The 14,204-nt window shown below is 40.0% G+C and overlaps 1 protein-coding gene across 1 annotated transcript; it reads left to right on the forward strand.

Annotated features, from left to right (window-relative positions):
* Positions 1-1,494: 1,494 nt before the first annotated feature.
* On the forward strand, positions 1,495-13,041 carry LOC137914883 (interphotoreceptor matrix proteoglycan 1-like; the record flags this gene model as incomplete). The annotated part of the gene is made up of 17 exons (XM_068758372.1): positions 1,495-1,710; positions 2,440-2,606; positions 2,728-2,756; positions 2,873-2,907; positions 2,992-3,038; positions 3,115-3,264; positions 3,865-3,923; positions 4,192-4,391; positions 4,466-4,876; positions 5,763-6,308; positions 6,711-6,820; positions 10,028-10,247; positions 10,614-10,824; positions 11,800-11,985; positions 12,093-12,273; positions 12,612-12,695; positions 12,958-13,041. Coding segments are annotated over 17 exons (2,936 nt in total), but the record flags the coding sequence as incomplete, so codon positions are not given.
* Between the last annotated feature and the right edge of the window lie 1,163 nt (positions 13,042-14,204).

The following is a 14,204-nucleotide window of genomic DNA, read 5'->3' on the forward strand; positions in this document are numbered from 1 at the left end:
ATTCTCCAGTCTCTTCCCATGCTATTGCTTTTCTGCGCGTGGTCCAGTGTTAGTCCACCATGCTGTGCAGAAGATTCTACTTCTCTTTTGTGTAAATGTAGTATGTAGCATTGACTATTGAGTATTAGAGTATATATTTTACTCACTTTTTATTTTATTCTTCAATAACCTTTATTGATTTCCCTAATCCAGAGGAAGCCCTGCATTCACGTGGGTCTAATGACCTGGAGTCTGCATGTTGGAGCTCATAAATCCTGGCTTATTGTCTTAGGTTCTCTGTGGTTTCCTACTTGGCATTACAAAATAGATTTATTAAATGGGTCGCCTGTGTTAGGGTGTTGACTGGCACACTGACTTGTGTAATGATGTGGAATTACCCTCCTGTAATGGTTCACGATGGTGACTGAGATTGTTTTCTTTACGAAGGTGACCAGGAAATACGTTTTAAAAAAAAATCATAACATTTGCAGCATCTCTGTGCTGTAATTTATGTCGATAAACGCTGTTTGTTTCGGTGTTATTGCCTGAATACTTTAATGTGGTGGGACTGTTCACCACAAATAAGACATCCATATAATAATCTCTATAAAACCTTTTCCACATGAATGCATCTCTGCTCATTCACACCTGGATACTCCTCTGTACGACCTCATTATTGCGCTGTTGAATAAATCTGCAGTTGCAACATGGGTCAAGTTGCCCAAGGGCTATCCAGCAATCATTCCTTAGAGAGAAGAGAGCATCACTTTCTCAGCTTTGAAAAGGCTGCATTTCCAATCACAATTCAGAATCTTTTAGATTCTGGCTTTTTCCTTTCACCGAGGCGGGGGTTATGTAATCACTGTCGTTGTTTTGTTTGTCTGTCTGTCTGTTGGAAATGTTACCAGGAACTGATGATTACATTTTCACGATGATATTTAAATTTCATCACGAAATAAAAACATTTTCCAGAAGAGATCCTGTCATTCTGGATCACCTTGGACTTTTCCTTAACATTGCAGTCAATGGAGCTTAAAAATTTGTTCCTCAATATCTCGATACTATTATTGATTGTTTATGAAATTTGACTAGGTTTGGAGACTTCTATCTTAACACCGAATTTAATCTGGATCGAATCTGGATTGCGGATACTGTCGAGATACAAATAAATCTGGATTTTCCCATTTAATTAAATGGAGGCTTTAATATATATATATATATATATTATAAAAATCACAGTCATAAAGAGCTCCGATAGGCACTATCATGCAAAATGTGTTCTAGGGGTGATCCAGAATATATACAACAGTTGTGAAGCATTGCAGATGTCATCTTACAAAGGATTTTTGCTTTTGCGTTGTTTGCTGTTAACTGAAAGAATCATTGTTACAGAAAAATCTCGGCTACTTACCACAAAGTGTTTTCTATTTATCAAAGTATCTTGTGCTGGATAAATATCAGCCCACATTGTTGTATTTCTTCCTAAACTTCTACCCTAACTGACTGCTCTTGCAGACCTTCATGACAACGGTTTTTTTGGACTCAGGGATGTGAAGTACCGACACTTTCTAGAAGCCTCCAGACCGATCAGACACACCACGAATGTCAGAGAATCGCAGGATGGACGCAGGACGAAGAGGTCAGCAGTCTTTAACACAGGGGTCAAAGTGTGTCCCCAGGAGACAATAAAAGAAATCATCGGTAGCCATCGGATGTATTACAAACTCAGAGGTAGGAGGAAATCTCCACTGTTAAAGTTTGTTGCTGAATGAATATTTGTACGCTCTGCTTTTAGAGATTAATTGCTTTGAGTTTGGGGAAATTAACAGAATGGTGCACCGCTGATTTTGGGGATGCAAATATCTTTTATCTGTAAAATATGAATTGTGGATTGGATTGAAGGGTCACTTCCTTACTATAATTCAAATTGTTCCATCACAGCAGCTGTTGCATATGATTCTAAAAGGAGGCAGATTAATTTTGTGCATTGGAAATAATTGCATCACCCCAGAAAATAATTTGTGAATAAATACCTATTCCCACAGGCATGATACCAAACAAAGCAGCTCGGGGTTGTTTCCCCCACAGAAGCAGATAATTCATGTGCTTTTTTTTTTCCTTCTGGTCCTTGTGCTGATTTTCACCATAATACTAACAAAATTGTCACCGACATGCAGCAATTTAAAAATACAGCTTGACATTTACTGAAAGAAGCATAATTACCATTTTGGTTTTCTCAATCAGAACATGCTTAATATGTTTTGTGCGCTGTGTATTCATATGGTAAACAGTGTGGAAATGCTTTTGTGAGCAGAGCAGTGAGGCAATCTTGTCGATAAAGGCCCAAATCACACCTTATCTATTAAACCTTTATGTACGCTGAGAAGACGAAACGTCCCTTACTCATACTTATTTGTAACTTTGATTCCCTCTAATATTTTCCATGCCATATCTCTTCAGTGTGTCAGGAGGCAATATGGGAGGCATTTAGGATCTTCTTGGACAGAGTCCCCAACTCAGAAGAATACAGAGCCTGGGTACACGCCTGCCAAACCCAAAACCTCTGCATGGACGACCTGGCCCAGAACTTCAGCAGCTCTCAGGAGCATCTGGAAGTTGCTGCCAGGGTGAGTCCCACACTAATATGACCAAATGTTTCTGACCATGTATGTTTCAAGTTTTTCTTTAGTTTTCATAGAAATATTTCATATTTATTTATTATTATTATTTCCCCCCCCCCCCCCCCAGAGAGCGGCTGAGCAAGCTGAAATTGAAGGGTACGTTCCAGAAAGCAAAGCAAGAATTACATGTGGGACATTAAGCAAACATTAAAATTGATTTTTAGGAATAGGAATCTTATACATTTCTCTATTTTTTATATTTTGACTTCCAGATATATTGCTGGAACCCCAGAGCCAGGAAGACTATGTAAGTTGGACTGTTGACTATCAACAGTTATACAGGATTTGTGATAATAATCCTCTAAATTAACTAGTTGATATTTGCCCTCAGGCACCTGGACACCCAAGCCTGTTCTCCTACCGACGCAAGCTGCTGTGGTAACCCAACACACACATCTCATTTGACTATTTTTAATGGCCCTACTCTAATAATCATTTCTGTTTTTGTTGCCAGAATGAAGAAAGCCCCAACATGATAAAGGAGGTCTATGAGGAGTACATTGTCGAGTTCAGGGTCACCGTCGTGGACCCAATGTACAGCAAGCTGCTCAGTGACCCAGACAATCCGCAGTATGATGAAATCAAACTAGAGCTCAAAGACAAGGTGAACACTCTTTCCTGTTGTCCGTTTGTTCCAGATGTCTTACAGTCAGTGTGATCTCCAGCATCGCTAGCATGGTTAAACCTGTGTAAATGCCACCTTGATTGATTTAACAGCTTTAAGGTAGTGACTGAGGGACTTTATGTAAGACTGCCAACTGACCACAAGCCTGAAATAGTAAGATCTAATCATATAGATTATCTCTAAGAAGGTATTGACTCACATTTTAACTACAGCTCTTCAGAATGATTTTTGGGTGTTAAAATACAATTTATTTATTTTTTTAAAGAGGAAGTGAAGGTTTTTATTTATTTTTATTAATATTGGTACAATGCCCGTTAATTCATTGATTGGCTTGTCAATTGCAAGTTACTGTTGCTCTAGTGTACAGTAAATAAAATGCAAGAGCACTTTGTTGTTTTGCTATTCTGTTACTCTTTTTGTAAAATGGCCGACAACATTTTCATTACTTTAACTCTTAAACCTAAATTATAGGATTGATGTAGAAAGCGCTAAACTCATGAAGTAACCTTCATGTTTAGGCTTTAAATAGATATAAATAGTAATTTTAACTTTCTTTAACTGTCCTTCTCTTTCTTTTAGCTGCTTGATGTATTCAAAAAGGTTCCAGGATTCAAAGAGATCCGAGTTCTGGGGTTTCGGTAAGTTGAATCCAATTCAATTAAACTTTGGACACTATATGATTGAAGCTTGTAATAATGATCGATTTCGATAAACAACACAGTTCATGAGACAAGAGAACGAAAATTGAATTAGCCTTTTCCTTGAGGTGACTTTTTAATGAAATCTAAAGATAAAATTCCTGCCCCTGCTGCGGCACATGACCCAATGACTATAAAAGGTGTGTCTCTTATAACTGAGGTCTCTTAGCCAGGAATAATTCTGTCATGATTTGTTGTGCTGCTTCAGCATAGAAGACGAGTCTGTACACTACGCTGTGGTCTTCAATGGAGAAACAGAGCTCAATGATGACCCTGAGGGTCTTGAGGCCCCCGACACGGAACTGAACCAGGATGCCAACGCTCCAAAACTGAAGCACATCATTGTAAAGGCCTTAAAACAGGATCTGTCGCTGCCGCTTGACATACAGTCGCTCAGCTTTGAGACCGGTAGGTTTAATATGCTCACATCTGAAATAAAAAATCAGTGGCACGCTATAATTTGCTGAATGTTTACCTTTCAGTAACAAAGGTTTATCCAGTTGCGGAGCTCAGTCTGCACTCTGAGGAGATCATCGTACCCGAGGAGGCCACACAGGTGCCCAGAGAAGACAAGACGAGCACACAAAGTTTCCTCCCCACTGAGGCAGTGATAGAAAGTCTTTTGGAATCTTCTTCAATCAATCTGGGAACAGAGACCTTCATGCCTTTCACCCCAAATGTTCTCCCAGAAGCTACATCTGCCTTCACCCCTGTGATGGCATGGGAGGAGGGAGAATCCACTGGGGAGGAGTCCAGTGACATTATAACACCAGACAGAAATCTGGAATCCAGCACGGAGAAAGAAGAGGAAACTGAGATAGAGGTGGAGGGGACACCACCAGCTGAGCCCGATGACGGAGCTGAACCTAAATCTGAGGAGCAGGTGACAGATGGTAAGGCCTCTTCCAGGTGTTTCTCAGGTTCAGTCAGGAAACAGAATTCAAAGCTTTATTCATTCACCGAAAACTGGATTTCAGTGTGGAGTCAGAAAAGGGGCGGAAACCTGGGTTCTAATTTTTTGATTGTGCTGATGGACGGAGGGCGGTGAGAGGACGAGCAGAGGACACAAAATACAAGGACAACCGATGAGGCTACTAACAGAGCTACTGTTAGGACAAAACTTTACCCTGCAATAATCTTTTTACTTCTCCTTTCAGTCTTTATCCTGTGCCAGGCTAATCACTTTATTTTACTCCAGCACCATATTTAACTCAAAATCTCGAGGGCAGCAACTCTATTCTTGTGCCAAAAACATTGAACAAGTGTTGTCAATGGTTCAATTAGAAAGGACGAGTAAATGAAGCAGAGATAACTGTTTACTGTAGCGGAAGATAAGTGATAATTAGTCTGCTAGAATGTCTTTAACAGTTGAAGTCTTCAGAGACATTGTTGCCCCAAAGGCATCTGCCCTGAGCTGCAAGAAGATCATTCCCACGATGGAGTCCAGACGCGGCTGATGACTCTGCTGGGACTGATGTGGCTGATGGATAATAATTAAGAATTTGGTTCCATTTAAATGGCTGCAAAAATACATCATCCAGTTTGCTTTAGAATAAATTATGAAAAAATGTATGTGTGTCAAGCAGGTAACAAACTGGCTCAAAATGAGGTCATTTTAGTAAACAGAAGTCAGACAGAAGAAGTGAGATATTGTGTATGGAAGACTACGATCAGTTATGATGTGTCCTGCGTAAATTGCTGTTATGTTAGATTTGTAATGACATTAAGTTGCATTTCTTTGATCATTAAACTCCATTATGATATGTTTTCTTTTTTAAGTACCCAAATCTGCTGAGGAAGTCCCTGAAGAACAAAATGAAGACTTTTCCTCGGCAACTCCGGAGTCCAAACCGGACATCACTGATGCGCCTGCTGAGGTTTATGGAGACCTACAGGAGTCCACAGCCGCCCCAGCTACTGAGACATACATCACAGAAACCTCTGCAGAGAGCGGTGAATCCCCTGAGCAGAGAGGGGATGTGACTGGAGGGCACAGCGGTGAAACCTCAACAGTTCCACCTTCCCAGAGCTCAAACGTTCAAGAGGATAAAAGTTGGAACAGGACGGCGGCCGAAGTGACTGAGCCCCTGGAAGAAGAGAGCGGCAGCGGATTCCCTTCAGAGTCTGATGAACGTCCCTACGAATCCACGGCTGCACCGGCCATGAGACAAGCCAGCACCCCACTGATGAGCGTAGTGGATAGGAACAAAGAGTTGGTGGTTTTCTTTAGCTTGAGGGTCACTAACATTTTGTTTTCTGATGACCTATTCAACAAGAGCTCGCCAGAGTATAGGTCATTGGAGAATACCTTTCTTGAGCTGGTAGGTGCACACGCTTTTGTTCTGGATATCATGTTTTTACATTCCACCTTTTCATATTTGCTTTTTTTGTAGGCCAGGCTGAAATGTGAATACAGTGCAATATAGAGAATCCGAATAAGACTGTGTGCAGTAACGTTGCTAAAATTAGTCTGATATTAGGTGATATTTAGTTTGTGGTTTTATTAAAACTCTAAATCTTGATGCTCTACAATGAGGATGCACTTTTCACTAAGCCTTATCCTCACCAATTCTCTATTAAATCTTGTGAATAATTAATAAATGTATATATTTTGCTATATTTAAAAATAGTTATAGAGAGATGGGGTTATGAGGTACCTTTAGATTATTGATGCTATCTGCAGTATTCTGATGTTTTACAGTCGTAGATTTTGTCGATGGCATAAAGAATTATTCTGTTTCACTCAGACACAGCGTTCTGGGTCCAGAAACTCGCCAAACCCTGGAGCTTCCAGTAAATCTGGGCCTAGGAGACAGACAACTTTAGCCTCCATACCGGTATTTTTTTTCCATATTGGAACTTCATTTCCGTTGCCTCAGAGAGAGCCTGACCTTCCTATTTTTAACTAACCTTTCCGAAATGCAGTATCTAACAATCGGAGAGCACCTAACATTTTCTGCTTTAGTGTTCAGCTTTGCTTTTGTTCGTATACTGCTGCAGCTGCTCGTGTCTGTTGGCTTTGTCTGTGGGACTGGTTCTAAATATTGTGTGAGCTGCCTTACTTTCTCACTTTGTGCAAAGACTTTGGCATTTTAAAGGACTATATTCATATTCTGTTTGACTCGTAGTCAGCTCAAATATTTGTGACCGCAAGTTATTTTTTTCTTGATTATGTAATGAAAAACTGATTTCTGCAAGTAAAATTAAATGGTTTTAAAAACCAAGAAAAGAAAAATAAGCAAGATTGTCAAGATATTTGGGAGTAAGCTTTCTTTCATGCATTAGGTTAGAATGGCTGACAGAAAAGAGAAAGCGTTGCAGCGTTTGTGCATTATGTGTTGCTAAAATTGCATTGCTTTGTTACCGGAGGAGTGCAAACTAGCCCTGGGCGTCTGACTCATGAGCCCTGGGTCTGCCTTAGTCACTATGGGACTCGAAGGTTTGTGACTTGTGTTAAGAAGCTTTAAGTAATTCTAGTCTGTTCCAGCAACGCACATTGTGCTATTAATGGGCCCAATCTGCTTAGTGTAGCATCAATCATCTGTGAGTGGACATCCAGTGGCATTGCTGCATCTGGTAGCGCAAATATATATATATATATATATTTCTATTGCATGCAGCAGGACATTGAAATAAAAGGGACGACAGTACAAAGTCAATTTGCTTTTGAGTGTTCAAGGGTAAATTCAGCGCACGTATTTAGGATTTTCAATAGCAAATGTCTGCATTTCTCTTTGTCTTAGAATTAGATTTTTTTTTATTTGCATGAGTTGGTGACAAACAGGTGAAGTCGGTGTCCCTGCAAACCCCCTTCTATTAGCAAATAATGCAGGGGGCATCACTTGACATCCCTGTTCAGTGTCAAGGCTTTGGTGGAGGCTGCTGGAGGGAACATGTTTTAAGGTTTGGTGCCTCGCTCTTTGAGGTTACGCAATGGCCTCAGCATCAGAATGAGGAGGTGCGCTGATACTGAATGGACTGTGTGTTTGCTGCAATGCAATGGAGAATGTGGGATTAGTTTTCAGATTGAGTGCAAAGAGATATCTGGGCCAACAAATAGGTTACTGTTTGTTGCATTTTTATTATTTGTGACACAATTCATTATTCACATTCTTTGTTTTCCACTATTTTAAGGAAAAAATAATAATAATAATAATAATATATATATACATGAAGTAATAGATGTTTTACATGCAGAGATAGATACTACAAACCCAAATAAGGATGTAAATATATATATAACTCTCCATCTCCAATCTTTAATGGTTGCCCAAACCGTGGTTTCTACAGTTCTCTTCATTAATGTATTTAGCTTCCCGGCAAAACTAATGTGGTCAAACATTTGAACTGGTGAGTATTTACCGTCTGCTGCTATTGTCTCTATTCCATTAGGAATATTAAACATAGCTTCCTTTAAATGGGCTATTTAGGTGTGGAAGAAAGCCAAGATATCAAACTGGTCCAAACTGGTTTACAAACGACTGAAAGATAGAAATGAACAAATTTCAAATCATATGCAGTCTGCAGCCCATTTAAATGACATAATGTAATATTTTGATGGTACTGGACCCCATTTGTTCTGCTGTATCTTCATATATTAACCCCTATATGACCCATTAGCCTCCAGTGGCTTGCAATTCCCTCTGTTTGCCTCCATTTACTCCTGTACCTACTGGTTTGTGCAGCAACCAATAAAACTGGACATGGAGGTTAGTTTAATTTTAATATTTGACTCTTTTCATGGCAGCATATTTTTCATTTCCACATCAGACAAGGGTAGTTGATTGAGTTTTTTCCCGAACAATAACCAGTAGATACATGTGTAACCTCAGAGAAGCTGTATGTGGTGGAGGCCATGGCTGTGCTTGTGTCCATGTTTCCTGATTGTTCTGCAGTCCACAGTAATGGCTGCACTGTGGTTTGTTGTGAAAGATCCCGGGAAGCTTTGACCTTGTGTGAAAGTCACCCGAGAAACAGTTTGTTATCGAATCTACGGCTGACACGCAAGGCTCGACACTGTGCATTGAGACAAATAGATGACCAAACAGAAAAGCCGTGTCCCGGCGGCCCTTTAGGCCGTTGTCCATTTATTGGGAATCTCGGACACTCTTGTAGCCGTCTCTTTTCTTGGAGACTATTATAGCTATATGGAACTGGCCCTCAGTGAAGTGCCTGCCAGTGATAAGTGGAGTAAACCGATCAGAGCAGAGCTTCTTAAGGCCTCTTATCTCCAGCTCGGCAGCCAGGCCAGCTGAAGCATCGTAATCTCTCCCTCTCACGCTGTGGCTATTTGACGTCCCCCCCCCCCCCATCTGTGGTGATTGTAAGGTGGCTGCACGAGGAATGGCTCGGATCAATGGACATCGATGTAGGTTCTTTACTTGAACGGCTCAACTTGCTCCACCATCATCATCATCATCATCATCAGACCAAGCTCATGGCAATAATAATGTTGCTTTTTGGTACTAAACTTAAAATGGATTCTCCAACATAGCTTAGCATCACACATGTCTTTTTAAAATGTCCAATCCTTTCATGTGTTCTTCTCTGACTTGAATTAACACTCATATTAATCTTCATAAATTTAACCCTCATTCTGCTCTGGATGCCTCAGTAATGGCAGCATTTCACGCTTGCATCAAAAATGTAATTGCAAGCTATTCATAGCATTCACACTTTAAAGTGTGACCTGAATAATTCCGAATCAGGCGTGCTATGAAAACCTCGGCGCTGTTGTTGTGGAAGTCAAACCCTGTCACCATGGTCTTCCTCTCAGGAGGATGCAGATCTTTTCTGGCACTTGACACGGACGTAATTTCATTAACCCAAACACCCAAGTGGAAATCTTTGTCCTCCTAGAATCAAGAGTGCTTCCATTTGAACTCAGCAAGGTGAAATCTGTCCCGCTTTTAAATAAGTTGTTGTTTTTCCTGTTGTCACTAACTGCAGAGAAACGTTATTTTAGATGATTCTTTACTGAAGAAGTGAAAGAAAATGGTGATTCAATATATATATTAATTTGCTCTCCTTATCCTTCCTCACAGCTTCTGCCATATCTCCAATCCAATCTGACTGGATTCAAGCAGCTGGAAATTCTCAACTTCAGGAATGGCAGCGTTGTGGTAAACAGCAGGATGAAGCTGAACAAGCCGGTGCCTTACAATGTCACCGAGGCAGTTCACTGTGTGCTTGAAGACCTCTGCAGTGCAGCATCTAGTCGGCTAGATATCGAGATTGACAGCCGCTCCTTGGAGATAGAACCAGGTGAACACTTAAAATTAATATTTCAGAGTGATTACAAGATACAGACAACTTATGCATGCAAGTCTCATGCTGTATTTGATCACTGATATGCTCATCCATGCTACAAAGTCAGTGCAGCCGCCAAACACATTTGCAGTCTGCCTCTGTGTTGCAACACAAATCCGATGCTCATTTGTGCTTGGCAGAGTTCACGATTATGTGCAACCTTGTTAAACCCATTTTGTGGAAAGCACCTTCAATCACATCACTCAAAGTGTCCTTTAATTGCTCCTGTATCTCTTCGCGGATGGACGCTGCATTAATGTTAATAAGCCATCACCTCTGTGGTGGGCACTCTTCCTCATCCGATTCTCCTCAACCCCTCAGCTGACCAAGCAGACCCCTGTAAATTCCTGGCATGCAATGAGTTTTCACGCTGCGTGGTGAACAGTTGGACCAAGGAGGCCGAATGTCTGTGCGAGCCGGGCTACGGCACCGTGGACGGCCTGCTGTGTCAGAGCACCTGTGTTGTGCAGCCAAATTACTGCCTGAATGGAGGCCTGTGCGAAATAATCCCAGGACACGGAGCCACCTGCAGGTACACAAAAGCTGATGAAGGAAATAAAACACCATGACCTCAGCACATTTAAAGGTTTTCACATATGGACAAAGGGTATTTACTGTATAACATTAACCTTTGCAAATGCACACTCTTTGTGGCAGCCATTAGTTTACATTCATTTTTCAAAGACTTAAAAATCTTTTAGGGATGTTGTTTAAAATGTATTTCTTTCTTTCTTTTGTTATAATACAGTTGAAATCAAAGAAACCCAGTCGTTGGTGGTGCATTCAGGGACTTTCAGATTTTCAGGGTTGACTGCTTAATGTTGAGTTGGTCTGAATGTTATGTATACTGTTAGAAACCACAGAGCTTCAAAATAGGTTGGAACTGCAGCATTTCTTTCTTTTACAAGGTTTCTTAATTATTCTTAATAATTTATATTCTCAAATTCTCAAATTAATAAAAAAAAAATCTATTTAATTTAGTATATCACTTTCAAATGCAGCACATCAAACAGTCAGTGGAGTGTCAGAAAAATAATAATTGTGTTCCTGGTTAGAGGAAGATCAATCTGTAAATGCTAAACACACAGGATTATTGGGATTTAAATAATAAGCAAGAGAGAAAGCAGTGAATATATATATATACAGATAGTACTCATACAAGCATATACTGTACATGCTATGCTAGCCAAGAAGCCTCATATGGTGCTGTTTTACTCAAAGCCATCTTGAGGTGTCAGATGTGTGGGTGATTTCCAGGGTGCCGTGTCCCAAAATATTCCATCACATCATGCTAAAACATTCCAACCATGAAGCTTTGCTATACGAGATGGAGAACAATGTGAGTTTGTTGCTGCGTGGGCTGCTACATTTTAATCCTGTTTAGACACCTACATGGTGTCCAATAATACTCGATCATCACTAAAGTTGTTCAATATAAAACCATTATTAATCAATCCTCTCTTTGTCATAATATCCTGACAGTATATCAAATTGTCATTTGTTTCAGGTGCCCTGTAGGTAAATACTGGCACTACCATGGAGAGCGCTGCAACGAGTTGGTGTCTGTGCCATTAGACCCGACTATGATCACGACCTGCCTGGTGGGAAGTCTCTGCCTTGTTTGTGCCATCGTTGGCATTTTAATTTTCATCAACAAGAAATGTATGAAAACCAGAAAGGCTGTGACTTTGGTGTGAGTATGAATCCTTTGGTTTTACTTTTTCGCTTGAGAATGTTTTTGTCAGGCTTCAGTGATTTGTGATGCCGTTTCTCCACCACCTCATCTCCTTCATATCGTAGGCACACCCTTGCTCCTTATGCCTTTGAGAATACTTTGAGGGTGAACCCAGTATTTGAGAGCGATGATGCATTAGCTCAAGTGTCCACATTGCCATATCCTTCGAGCTCTGCCTCATCCCAGTCCCAACAGTCTGAGCAAGAACATTTTGCCTCAGTTGAAAATATACATCTGAGTATTGAGGTACACAGTCCTGCTAAAGACTAAACCACTAACCTCAAACCAGCAATAGCAGCAAAATCAATCCACTCTAACAAACGCTCTGCTCATAAGTCTCTTGCTTTCCTGCTTTCATTCACTATAATTTTAATATTTTTCTTATATCGAACATTACAGTCTGCAAAATAAAGCATCTTTAAATTGTACTCAATGTTTGAAAACAAACCTTTAGCAATTGTATTCGCATTGTATATCATTGTAAGTTTGGGAGCTGCTTACCGCTCTAGCTTAGCACCTCTGGTTCTGTTATATGTTAATGAGGCCCTATCAGTGCTGAGCCTGTTGACGCTCTGCCTCCACAGATCCCCAGAAAGCTCTACACAACCAGATCAGAAAAGCTAGTGTCTGAAATGGTGGACTTCCATCACTGCATACCACACAACGAGGTGAGGAGCTCTGCATGTTCGTGTTGTAATCCTTACAGTCACAATCACTTTTATTAAATCACCAGATGTATGAGCGCTCATGTCAGAACTTTAACACGACTTAAAATGCAAATCAATTTTGAAAGTGTCAATGTTAGCCTTTTTAATAGCGTTTTCTTTGATTTATATGAAGCAGACATCTAACACATATAGTAAAAAAGAGTATTCTATCATTTATTGTGTAATTCCACCTGAAATAAGTCATTTCCTTTTTGCTCTCTAGACGTGGCGACGGCCGAGCGAGTGCAGGACACGCTGCGTTCTGAGGGCATCGGATAGCGAAAGTTTTGAAGTAACAGTTGTCTGATAAAAGAACTAAAAGACTGAAGTCGCTGCTTGACTGATTACGACTTTCATGGTACGGTAGTCCAGCCAAAAAGGTGTTTAAAATGTGGTTCATAGTGATTGTGTCTAATTAGACAGAGAGCTATGGATATTAAAGTGGATTTAGGTTGTCTTAATGTTGAACCTAATATTTATTTTATAATTGAAAGGTAGGAACATTTCCTGTAAACCCTTGGCAAAGGTTGTTTTTCCTCACAATGAGGTGCTTATTTACAAACTGATACACGCCGGTCTAAAATGTAGAAATGGTGTATATTTTGTTATCCTTCACTATTGTTGAGCCGAAAAAGACATTGAATGTAAAAGTTGTGTTTATAGAAATATTATTTGTCTTCCCAGCAATGTTGGCAGTTCAACCTTTTTTTTTTTTTTTAAATACATTTTTCATTTAAACGTGAAGTTTGGTTTGTTTTTGTGACAAATTAAAAAATAATTTCTTGACAAGTTACAGGATGAATTTAATCTTCTTTGTGGGATAGAAATGTTTTGCAGACAAATCAAATCCAAAGCCTAGAAGACAAGTTGTTTACTGGCTTTAATTTCTATAAAATAAGTAAATCCTAACATATCCATGCAGATTAATCCAGCTCTTTACTTCATGTGTGCCTCAGATCAGTGATCAGCAGTACATTAGGCATTGTTGTTTAATTAATCTACTGTCTAATCCAGACATGGGCAAACCCAGGCCCGGGGGCCATATGCGGCCCGTTGGTCTTTTTAATCCGGCCCGCCGAACTTGTCCAAATTATATCATTAAATATAATTGTATTATAATTAAACCTCATTCATTTGACCTTTTCCCTGTAATGCTACCTGTAAAAGGCCAAATCATTTAATGAAATAGCTTTCATGTGTCATTTATATTAGCTCACACAAATACTCCATCCATCTGTTCTTGGTCCGGCCTTCCTGTCAAATTTTAGAACCGATTGTGGCCCGCGAGTCAAAAAGTTTGCCCACCCCTGGTCTAATCTGATTAGCTGCTCTTCCTGTTAGGATGTCAGATTAGTTTACAGAGCACTGACCACCAACAGATCTGAGATATCTAAATTCTGAATTAATTGTTTCTATAGTAACAAAAATAAAATAAAAAATGAAGCGCACGAGGAATCACATTTATTTCCA

The sequence above is a fragment of the Brachionichthys hirsutus genome, unplaced genomic scaffold (genome assembly GCF_040956055.1).
Source record: "Brachionichthys hirsutus isolate HB-005 unplaced genomic scaffold, CSIRO-AGI_Bhir_v1 contig_565, whole genome shotgun sequence".
Lineage (NCBI taxonomy): Eukaryota > Metazoa > Chordata > Actinopteri > Lophiiformes > Brachionichthyidae > Brachionichthys > Brachionichthys hirsutus.